Source organism: Eleutherodactylus coqui, chromosome 12 (genome assembly GCF_035609145.1).
Source record: "Eleutherodactylus coqui strain aEleCoq1 chromosome 12, aEleCoq1.hap1, whole genome shotgun sequence".
Classification (NCBI taxonomy): Eukaryota; Metazoa; Chordata; class Amphibia; order Anura; family Eleutherodactylidae; genus Eleutherodactylus; species Eleutherodactylus coqui.
This window is the reverse complement of record NC_089848.1, coordinates 126775185-126787456: the sequence shown is the minus strand read 5'-3', so window position 1 is coordinate 126787456 and position 12272 is coordinate 126775185. Positions and strand designations below refer to the sequence as shown.

General features: G+C 44.6%; 1 protein-coding gene across 1 annotated transcript in view; it reads right to left on the bottom strand.

The window, feature by feature from the left end:
• PLXDC2 (plexin domain containing 2) overlaps positions 1-12272 on the bottom strand; it is a 488455-nt gene that overhangs the window by 317107 nt on the left and 159076 nt on the right. Inside the window, exon 2 of the mRNA XM_066585333.1 lies at positions 3963-4156. Coding sequence (XP_066441430.1) covers positions 3963-4156 — 194 coding nt within the window. The remainder of the gene's footprint in view (positions 1-3962; positions 4157-12272) is intronic.

Sequence of the window (12272 nt, the reverse complement as noted above, 5' to 3'; positions counted from 1 at the left end):
TTCTTTGCTCCGCTGTATTGCCGGCTTATAAGGTGACAGTTGGGGGGTCGTCTTATACGCCCCGTCGCCTTATACGCCGGTATATATTTTTATTGTAACACATTTCTGGATGAATTGCAGGGAAGGGGTTATACATTTAACCCCTTCCCGACCATTCATCCTGCGATCGCCGGCAGCCCATTGCTTTCAGTGGAACATGCTGTATTGCCGGTTCCATTGAATTCAATGGGCAAACATCATTCTTCTCTGCTACAGCTGTTACAGCTGTGGCAGAGAAGAAAGATTTGTCTTCTATATGTTCTCAATGGGGTCGGCGCTGCTGCCGCCGGCCCCACTGAACGCATATAGAGAAGATTTATGGCCTTAAGAAGGACCGTTGGGGTTCTTGAAACCTAAAATACTCCTAACACTCTCCCTATAGCAGCTCCAACACGATAGCGCTTTCCCTGAACTAATGTCAGAATGCATCCATAGCGAGCCGCGGGAGGGGCAGATTTCAATACTCGGGTGACACCTTATCTCCCCAGCCACTCACTGCAGGGGGGTGGTATAGGGCTTGAACTTTGCAGGGGGAAGTTGTAATGCCTTCCCTGTCTTTCTATTGGCCAGAAAAGCGAGCAAATTTCTCAGGGAAGAAAGTTAAAGTAACCCGAACACCGTGTGGTACTTGTTACGAATAACGAGCATCTCGAACACCCTAATATTCGCCCGAGCATCAAGCTCGGACGAGTACGTTCGCTCATCTCTAATCTCTATGCTTATATTGTTCCCCAGGGCACTGCAGACTGGAGGACTAAAATCTTAGCAAATTCTGTCAGTCAGAGTAAACTGACAGCTCTGGCCCTAGCTGCTCTCCTGTTGTTAAGGTGCATTCACTGCCTTTCCACTGAGATATTACAGAGGGCTATATGACAGAGCCGGGGAATGTTGGAGGAGATCAGAAGGACAGAAAGCAGAAAAAGCTGCTATTACAGAGAACTGTAATTCAAATGGGACAAGCAGCTACTCAGAGAGAGGATAAAATAGAGGAGAGATAGCTGTGTAGTATTGAGTGGGTGTGGTTATGCTACACAGCCTCTGAAAAAGAATTGGGGAGGGGAAGCAAAGCATGTGCTCATTCATAATGCATAATTCATATTGCATAGAAAGCCCATAAGCTTCTTTATAGCATTTAGCAACTGGGGAAAATTACCTACCATCTGGGGGCACCTACGTAATGGCAGGGAAATTACTTACTTACTGGCTATTTACTGGAGGTATTCTTTTGGGAAGGGAATTACCTAACTACTGGGGGCACCTACCTAATTTAGGGAAAAATACCTACTAGGGCACTTACTTTATGATGGGACTATCTACCTCCACTCAATCCACCTCCCCCTCCCCCTAACCGACTCTTGCTGTGCAAGGAGGTATTATTTGGGACACAGCTTGGCACTAAAGAGATGGAAGGCGCTGGCTGCTATCTAACCTCATCCTAAAGGACATCTTGGTCTTTTATTTAGGTGGTGCACCACAACATCTCTGGTGGAAAAATTAGAATACCAAAACGTCCAACAAGAGAAAAAGTGATGCTGAAGGGGACAATTTACTGAGTGATGGGAAAGCGAATACATGTTTGTGCTTCAGATAGAACAGCCGGTGCGTGTTTTGTGTTATGAGGCCGTGTCGGGGAAGAAGAGTACAATTTACGTTGGCATTTTGAGTCTTACAAGTAAAATCGGCCCCTTGAAGGCAACCATAAGGCTGATGTGGCCCTTGGTGAAAATTAGTCTGACAGCCCTGATCTGTAGCAATCTCTGTCCTATACGACTAAATGCAAAACAATGGGATGGTATTGTGCCACTCTACGTATGTCTCCTGTGCCGTTCATATAATCAGAGCCTGTGGACGGGTTTCTCCATTTAATGAGTTAATTGAACTGTATTTTCAGTTCTTCCTCGCTGATGAATTCTAACTGCTTACAACGGAATAAACTTTTTCTGCATTCTCCTTCTCCACAAGATTCTTCCTTCATTTCACCCTCCTTTCATGCTACGCTGCCTCTGTTTTTGTTTCCAGGTCTTTGGAGTTCTGCTGTTGGCTCAGCAAAAAGTGCCCTCATCTCTGACCTCTGGAACACCTTCACAGGCCGCTTCACCTTATGTACTGCCGCTGCGAAATCACGGATAGGAGGTAACGTAGGACTCAGCATATTCTAATACACATCATGTAATAAGACCAACGACTGATATTCTGCAAAGGTGAACCTAATAAAGTGCCCCCCAATGGCCAGACTTTGCATCCATTGTTTGATAGATTCAATATGTATACATATCACACTATGTGCTAACAACATTGCATCAATCCAGCATCAAAGGGGTATTCTGGCCTTTTTTAACTGATGGCCTGTACTCTGGATAGATCATCAGTAGTTGATGGACAGGGATCTGACGCTTGGGACCACCCATCTATCAGCTGATTGCCTGGCACACAGCGGGTCGCATGTCATCAGTGTGCAGAGAAAGAATTTGGAGCACCAGCTTCACTGCAGCGGAAATCAATGGGGGTGATGCGGGGCTCCTAGTAGACTTCCTGCTCAATACAGGATGTGACGTCCTGACGACGGTCCTGAGCAGGAAGTGTAGGATGAGCGCACCGACTTCCTCCTATGACCACTGATGATGACGGCCGGCCTGCTGCATTGACAGTGTGTCGGATGGTCAGCTGGTGGATGGGGGTCCCAAGTGGCGGACCTCTGTCCATTAACTACTGAGGACCTTTCCAGTGGATGGGTAATCAGTTAAAAAAAGGACAGAATGCCCCTTTAAAGGGTGTTTCACATTAAAGGCATTTACTCCTTAGCCACAGGATAGGGAATAAATGATCTCCGGCGGTCTGACCAATATCACTCCCAACGATCCTGAGACTGGTGCACCCAAATGCTACATGTGAATGGAGTGGCGGTACACATGCTCAACCGCTGCTCCACTCACTTCTATGGGACAGGTGGAGATTGATGTGTTTGGCAATCTCCCTCTTATGGAGTGAGTGAAGCAGCAGTAGACGCCATGCATCACCTGTCCACTCACATAGAGGATTCACATGCACCCACCTCCTTAATGCACCCATCTAAATATCGCTGGGGGCCCAGCAGTCAGACCCCCAATATTCAGACATTAATCCCTTGTCTCATATGAAGATGAAGTGATAAAATGTCTTTAATGTGATGGAACTTTGTGAAAACTAGTTATAATAGCATTCTTCTCATTTGGTCATTAAAGGTTGTCTAGTTGTAAACTATTGATGACCGATCCTGTAGATAGACCATCAATAGTGGATCAGTGGTGGCCTGCTGCCCAAGCCCCCTACTGTTAATCTTTTCACTGGGCCACTGCACTTGGGCAATGAGACGATTTCTGCAAGAAGCAGACAGCTCCATTCTAACTGCAGTGGTGAGGTTTGGTATTACAGGCAAAGTTCTCTTATACCAAGCCTGGCCACAGCAGTAAAAACGGCTATGTCTGCTTCCCGCAGAAATCAGCTGTATGCATGAGTGCACTGCTTGATAAACAGCTAATCCCACTGGGTCCTGGGCAGTAGAGCCCTGCCAATCTACAACTGGGACCTATCCTGACACTATGCTATCACTAATTTACAAATGGACAACCCACTTTAAAGTGCTCGCACAATGTACGCGCTTATGTGGATGGTTATCAGATACATTCAGGGGGCTACATTTATTATGCCCTGCATGCCAGATTTCTGTCTATGCCAAAATTGTAACTTTTCAGTTTTTTATGCTGCCCACCTCTGAACTTTTCCATAAAATGGGTGGAGCCTTGTTTCAGGGGGCATGGTCATGTGCCCACATTTCATCTAATATACACCAGCATACATTATACTACAAGCTTACTCCTGGTCCCCCACAGTGTATAGTACACATAGTGAATTGTCCTATTATCACATGAGCGCTGGTACTGTACCTCAATGTCTGTGCCATTGTCATTGTCATCCAGGAAGAGGTCTGACAGACCCGCACCGTCAGAAAAATCATGACCTAAACTTGGCCGGTTTGTATCCACAGAACGTCTCCTCCATCTGTGCCTCGGAACGTGTAAATCCATAGAAACTGTTTTATCCGCTTTGGCCACAATAGGAGTCATTGAATAAGACACGTCTGGAAGAGACAGAAATATAAGGTTAGAAGACAAGAATCCTGCAGTTCATCGCTAATTAATGTCCTCCCAGTCATTTCATTCTATGAGAGAGAATCCTCTACAGTGGAAACTATATAACAAAGGAGCGTATACCCCGTGTGACAACCAGACATAGATGGAATACCTTATGATTCAGACTATAGGAGGCACCCAGGCTCAGACAGCAGAAAATAGGATACAATGTTTCATTCTAATTAAAACTTACCTAGTGGGTTAAATGAGGGGAGGGTTTATTTTCAAGGGGACTTGGATAGCCACAGCCGCTCCAATAGTAATAGCGCCCCTTCTCAGCGGCCTCTATAGTTATCATGCCCTCTCTTAGTGTCCCCAGTAGTAATAGTGGCCCCTAGTAGCAACAGTGGTGTCTAGTGGTCCCAGTAGCACTAATGGACCCCAGTGATCCTAGCATTAATAGTGCCCCCAATAGTAATAGTAGCCCCCAGTAGTATAGTGGACCCCAGTGGTCCAAGTAGTAATTTAGTGGCCCCCAGTGATAATAGTGCCAGGTCAATTGGTGCTCATTTTCTTTTCTTTTACACAGGCTTATGGAGACAAACAATCTCTAGTATAATCATTTGTCCCCAAAGGCTGACTGTACATCTTCCTGTTCACATGTGAAGATGTACCGCTGATCAGCGAGAATTGTTATACTAGCTGAAACTGAAGAATCAGCTGATGAATGAGGAAGAAGTCTCCAGACTGCTCTCTACTGCTCGCCCACCACCTGCACTAGTGACCCTCTCCCCTCACACCTCCTCCAGTCCCTCTCCCCGGTGGTTCTCTCCCACCCCACCACTATATTTAACCTCTCTCTGGCCTCTGACATTTTACCCTCCTCATTCAAACACACTATCATATCCCCGCTACTAAAGAAACCGACTCTTGACTCGACCGATGCTGCCAACTACCGACCCATCTCCAACCTCCCCTTCATGTCCAAACTACTAGTACGTCTCGTTTACTCCCACCTTATTAGCTATCTGTTAGAAAACTCTCTTCTTGACACCCTACAGTCTGGCTTCCACCCTCTGCACTCGACTGATAACCAAATCGGGGGGTGACTACTACCTACTGACCCTCTTCGACATCTCTGCAGCATTTGACACTGTTGACCACAAATTTCTCTTCACTGTGCTCCGCTCCATTGGACTAAAGGACACTGCTCTCTCCTGGTTCTCCTCCTATACACCTCTTCCTGTGACATCATATTCCTCCAGAACGCCACCGACTGTCTGTCCGCTGTCTCTAACACTATGTCCCCTCTCTATCTAAAACTGAACCTCTCAATATCTGACCTGCTGGTGTTTCCACCCTCCACTAACCGACCTCATCCTGATATCTCTATCTCAGTGTGTGGCACCATAACTCCCAGCATGCCCACTGTCTTGGGGTTATATTCAACCCCTGATCTCACATTCACCCCCTACATCCAATCTCTCGCCCGAACATGTCGGCTGCACCTCAAGTACATCGCAAGAATCTGCCCCTTTCCCACCGCAGACGCGCTAAAAACACTCACTGCTGCCCTCATCCACTCTCGGCTTGATTATTGCAACTCACTGACAACTCTGCCTGGTACATCATGCACATACCAACAGCCAACACAAGGTGTATGCCCAGCTATAACTGAGGAAGGGGCGCTGCCCTGAAACGCGTCTTTTTAGGCTGGTTTAAAATAAAACGGAGAAGCTGAGCTTACTTCCTGTATTGGACTGAACCTTATATTTCGGTCAGCTGCGCCCGCACCCAACACATTTTTTTTCTTCACTAATCCATCAGAATAGTCTCACCTGCCAGGACAACTATCGTTGGGTTAGCTGCACCCGAACAACTAGGTCTTTTCCACAACCCAGTATCTTAATGACGGAGAAGAATCACATCTTCTGCACGTTACTCTACCTATCATTTTTCCAAATCACTCGCCCTTTCAGGTAGCTCCACCCCTATTTTTGTTTTTTTTCACCTTTCTATTCATCCATCCTGGAAGCGTAAGCCAGGGTCATCTTCCTGTTAGCCGCTACTCGGACACCTCTGCCCTGTGCCAGTCACTGCACTGGCTGCCCGGCAAGCACAGAATTCAAACTCACTACCTTCATCCATAAAGCCCTCCACAGCGCAGCGCCGCCCTACATTTCCTCTCATCTCAATCCACCACCCAGCCCTCCGCTCCGTTAATGAAATCAAATTAAGTGCCCCTTTGATTTGAAGCTCCTTTTCCCGCCTCCGAGCAGCACTGGTCCTCTGGAACGCGCTACCAAAAAATATCCGGGCTATCACTGACACGAAAACTTCAGTCGTGCTCTTTATAACGCACCTCTTCAGGGAGGCATACCACATCCCCTAAACCAAACCCCTCTGTACTCCGCCTGATAACATGCTCCGTGTCCTGCTGATTGCAACCCCTGCTAGCTCTCACCAACCGCCCCCCTGCGTCATACCAATTCAATCACTATATGGCTTAAGTCTGACCATTGTCTATGTGTATAGCATCTCCACCTCCCCACACCGTGCACATCTCCAGCCCTTTACCTTCTGTATCACCCCATTATCTGTAGTATGTAAGCTCTTTGGAGCCCCGCTCCCTACTGTCTCCATCAATTGATTACTACACGTAATAGTGGTTTATGTATCTTTGCTTTTTTGTATCTTTTCTCCCCTACTTTGTAAGCACTGCGGAATATGTTGGCGCTATATAAATAAAGATATTATTATTGTTATTAGACATTGGTGCCTTTACATGGCCCGGTTGTTGACCAAATGGGAATTCATGCCCGATAAGCGACCTATGTAAAGTCCCTTGAGCTATGCCCCCCACCCATGGTTGTGCCTCCTCCTCCCACCACCCATCCATCTAGGCTAGTTACAATCTAGGTTTTCTCGCAGGCTGTAGATGAAGAATATTTTATCCATTTCCTAAACTACTCCTTTATCCCAACAATACATATAGTTACATCAGCCCAATTCATAGACAATGCAGCTCAGTCCGCACACTCGTCCACAAAAGGGGTGGTTTAGATTGACTAGAAGGGCCTTTTTACAGTGAGTGGATGCTCCTGGTCAAATAGAGGGCTTCAAGGCTGTCCTCTCAATAAGTCTTTTAGGTCTAAAGATCTATAGACTGAGTAGTGCTCATTTCACGGCTTGTTCACCCTGTCGGTTCAGGACCAGGGTGACATCATGGCGTCATCCCCAGCCCATGTAATCCACATGGCACATGCTCAGTGAGTTTTTGTCATTGGGTACGGATGTGACCACTTCTCTGCTGGTGTGAGAGATTAATTGGTCGCCTGGGGAGTGGCGGGAGGCATGTGTCCAAGCCAATCAGCACCTGTCTGTGTACAATTATTCTGGCTCCTCCTCATGGAAGACATCAGTTATGCTTCTAGTCTGAAGTTGTTTCTGGTCAAGTTGGCGGCTTCTGTCCTTTCTACTGCCAGATAAGCCGGTTTAGTGTTCATGATATTTGGGGTGTTGTAACATCTCTCTCATGATGATTTGCTATTTTTGCACTTGTATTTCATCTCGTTCACTGCATGCTTGCTGTCATCTAGACTATATACATTGTTATATACTGTAGCAAACATTATCCCTGTATTCCAACTAGGGAGAGTCAGGGTCACCCCAAGTACCTGATATGTAGTCGCCCTCATCAAGATAGGTGCCTCACGTTTAGGTAAAGTCTCATAGCATTAGTAAGTTAGAGTCAAATTTCCCATTCCCCAACTTTTTGTTTCGTTATCAATATTTTGTGTTTTCTACATTAGTATATTGTGTGTTTATCCGTCCTTCCCGGATGAGGTGTTTTGCATGCCGCTTGGACATAACAACCCATTTCCAATGAGCACCCAAGTCAAAAGTTATTATGGGTCCCCAAACAGACCCCCCCCTCCCCCCCCCCCATAGTAAAGAGAGCAGGTAGATTACTTTTTAACAGAAGACGGGAGAGAAAAACACAGGCCAAGAGAAGCACATTGATAAGATATATGGAATGTAAATGACACGCTGTATCTTGGTTAAGCAGTACATGCAGTTTATAATTGAAAATGCAGGCTTAGACATTCAAAGCATATTATGAGCTTGTCAAGCCTCACTTGTACGAGAGAACATTAAATTAGGTTGAGGCTCTGTACAGAATAGAAGAGAAGAATAAATACACTTTGGGAAGGATCTTCCCTGTCTGCACTAGTAATGCCAAAATTAAATGCTGTTACCCAGATTAAGATCAACAGAAACATTTACAGAGCAATATTGGAAATTGTAACACTGACATGTAAGACGCCGGGATGACGAGTTATCTTGTTAGAATGGATCCCAGGTATTCTGTACCCAGCTGGGACCAAGACGGTTCGATATAAATAATAATAGCTGCATATACGGATATAATAACCTGTCTGCAGTCTGACATCACTATTGTAAATGATAGCAGAAATTTTCTTAAGCAAATTCCGAGTCGGAAATACCATCATTATTACAGTCACAACAATAAGGAGATATGGGACATACAGCACAATGCGTGCTAGACAAAAAGTGAATATAAAGTAGGCAGAAGGCTCCACTAATGTCATCGACTCTAATAATGTCTGTTCCCCATAAAGTTTGAGAAAAAATGGTGTCTACATAAATTGTTGGGCAATTTCTGTAAAAACCTCATCCGATGTTAAGACCACAGCTGCATTCACAATTTTGCAGATAAGGATGACAAATGCCGCTGTAGCTGTTACTAAGCGGGGGCGGGGCTATAAACGCTAAACTAGAACAAGCTTTGTTGGCCTAAACCTAAAAGTAACATGTTCAAGCAAAATTCCTACTTATTTACTAATAAATCAATAGAATAGACTCAATAGATGCATGAGGTAAGCATGAGGAACAACCCTGTAGGTGGCACTGGGGGTGGGGCTGTAGACACGGAAATATAACAAGTTGAGGTGCCTTGAACAGAGAATTAAATTTTGAAAATAAGATTTCAAATCAACATTTCCATTAATTAATATATTCATAAATAAATAAGTCGATAGAATAGACTCAATAGGCACATAGGGTTAGAATGGTAAATACTAGTGTAAGTATTTCTAATCAGGGGTGGAGCTACAGACATTGATATGTCGCTAGAAGAGATGAGCGAGCATACTTGTTAAGGGCAGTATCGTCCTTTTCGAGTACCTGCCTGTTTGTCAGAAAAGATTCGGGTGCCGGCGGGGGGAGCGGGGGTAATGGGGGGAGGAGATCTCTCTCTCTCTCCACCCTCCCCCACTCTCCCCTGCTCACTCCCGCAACCCACCGCTCACCCCTGCCGGCACCCAAATCTTTTCTGACGAGCAGGCAGGTACTCGAAAAGGACAATGTTCGCTCGAGTATTGTCCCTTAACGAGTATGCTCGCTCATCTCTAGTTGCTGGTTTTGGTGCTTTGAATAAAAATTTTGAAAGGAGCATTTCAGGTAGACATTAATATTGATATATTTATAAATAAATGAATGTATCAATAGAAAAGGCTCAATAGGTATACAAGCCAAGGATGCCAAGCACCACTATAGATGTTACTAAGCAGGGGTGGGGCCATAGACACTAACATATAACAACCATAGACACTAATATATAACAATCACTGTTTCTTTGAACATATAATTACATTTTAAAAATAAAATTTCCAATTAACATTTGTACAGATTCCTTAATGACTAAATCAATAGAAAAGACTTGATAGGTACATGATAAGGATAAGGATGCCAAATTACACTGTGAATGGTACTAAGCAGGGGTGGGGTTATACAACATTAGTTCATGCTGTACAACTTGTATATGTGGCAGTAATTTGGGTCAGAATTCACCACTTGTAAGGATTACATTTATATTTCAAAGACCCAGAAGCCCCTTCATCATGTAAGAAAACATCAGTGCTATAAAAGGCCCATTGATGGTTGGGGGGGCAGTGTTACAGATTTTGCATTGGAACCCCCTACACTTAGCCTCACCCTAATCTTTTAAGATTCTAGCAATGCAGGCGCCTGCTTCTGTTGCATCAATGGGCTTCTTAAGAGAGGAAAGTTGTGGGGGGCAAGCTGATCTCTTGCATCCAGGCCCAAGAGCCTTCAACTAGTGAATACGGCGTTACCCCCCCCCCCCTCCACCTCCCCCCATCATCTATCCCATCATTTCTGCTGACCTTTTGTTTTACCGACTAAAATCTGCATGTGAACTTGCCCTAAGAATAGAAACACACACAAAAAAAGAAGACCACAGTACTAACATGTCACTAATACCATCTGCAGGAACGTTCTGTGTTCACAAAGTTCATATTCCAACATTTAAATTCTTTGGAGAGGTCCAAAGTGATGAATAATGCATAACCTGAATGTTAATCTAAAGTAATAATCACATTGCTTCTGGTATGTAATAATTGCAGGCGCAATACATTCTTCAAACTATCTGAACAAAGTCTGGTAATTAGACATGTGGAAAACGATACAAAAACCCACGAATGGAGTTGTAGCTTTTTTAATTTAATTTTTTTTTTTGCAAAAAGATGAAAACGGTTAATGAGTTTCTGAAGCACAGAAAAAACTATCTCCAAGAAAAATAATGAACTTTATTACTCATGACTGCTGGAGCGTAACATTTTGAACCAATTATTTGAAGGTTATATGCGATAACGCATTACTGCTAGAAAAGGTGCCGTTTCCAAAGTATATGGGTAGATTGTTATATCTTTTGGTTGATTTAATTAGCCTACTTGATGACCTAAAAATGGCACGAACCTGTTTGATTTCTTTCTGAGCACCATCACTACGCAAATGAAGGATGAAATAATCCTCCAAAGCGCCCCCTATAGGAGTAGTAGCTACCCTATAAGTCAATATCTGACCTTTCAGCAAGCCTTGCAACCTGACTAGGGGTGTGAGCCAAACCAGAATACTCATGAGCTGTGCATACAGATGTTTCTGGGTTCTTGCCTTCATCAGTGTATAGTAGGTTCTGGTTGACTGGGTGAGGGACCATCAATGTAAGTTGGCTGGGGGATATGAAGAGCATCACGAGGGTGTAGTAACGTCTAGACTATACAATAACCCTTGGGAAAAAGTCATACATGTAATGATGAAATAATGTCTCATCACTTATTGGAAGGTGGCCACCCTAGGAATTAAAGGGGTTGTCTGGGTGTGGTTCATAAATCATAAAACTCTTGGACAACCCCTTTAATATCCGACCTTTTTACTCATGAGTAGCTACCTTCAAATAGGTGGAGCTGTGTAGCTTTTTCCCACAGAGCATTGCATGGTCTATATAAGACTCCCTACACCTTCATGGTGCTCTACACAAAGAGATGCATTATGCCCACCCCTCCTGGACTCACATTGTTGGGCTCTCACCCTGCCAATCAGAACCCTACTATGCATTGATAAGGGGGGAAAAGAACCCCAAAACAGCTGTATGTTCATGGATAGTCTAGTCTGGCTTACGTTCCTAGTCATGTAGTAAAGCCTGTTAAAACATGCAGGAATGCTGCCTTCCAATAGGTGGCACTGCAGAGGCAGTGTACCAACTTCTCATGTGCATACATTTCCCAGAGGAGCATGCATGGCCTTATAAGTCTCCTCACACCTTCTAATTGCTTTCCCTAAGGTAAAACCTTACCCCTCCTGACCCATATCAAAGGCCTCTCACCTAGCCAAGCCAGCAAACCTCTGCAGACTAATGAGGGGAGGGAAAATACCCCAAAGAGCTGTCTGTATACGGTTTATCTTTTCCTTCTGGAGAAGTCTCTGGTTTTGGCTTATCTTCCCAGTCATTGTTACAAGGCTTGTTATAAGGTCCAGCAGTGATTTGCAGGTGGCGCTGTAGAGGCATCATCCTCCCATCTGCAGAACAGTTAGGTATTGACTCATAGGGTAGCTACCTTCCAATAGGTCGTGCTGTGGAGAATATTATTCTATTGTTCATTTGCATAGCTTTTTCCCAGGAGGCATTTCATGGCCTGTAAGGCTTCCTCCATCCTTGTGATGCTCTCCACAAGGCGAAACATTGCAACCTGAATCCTTACCACCGGCACAAAGTTGTAGAAGACACAGTCAAAGGGTTAT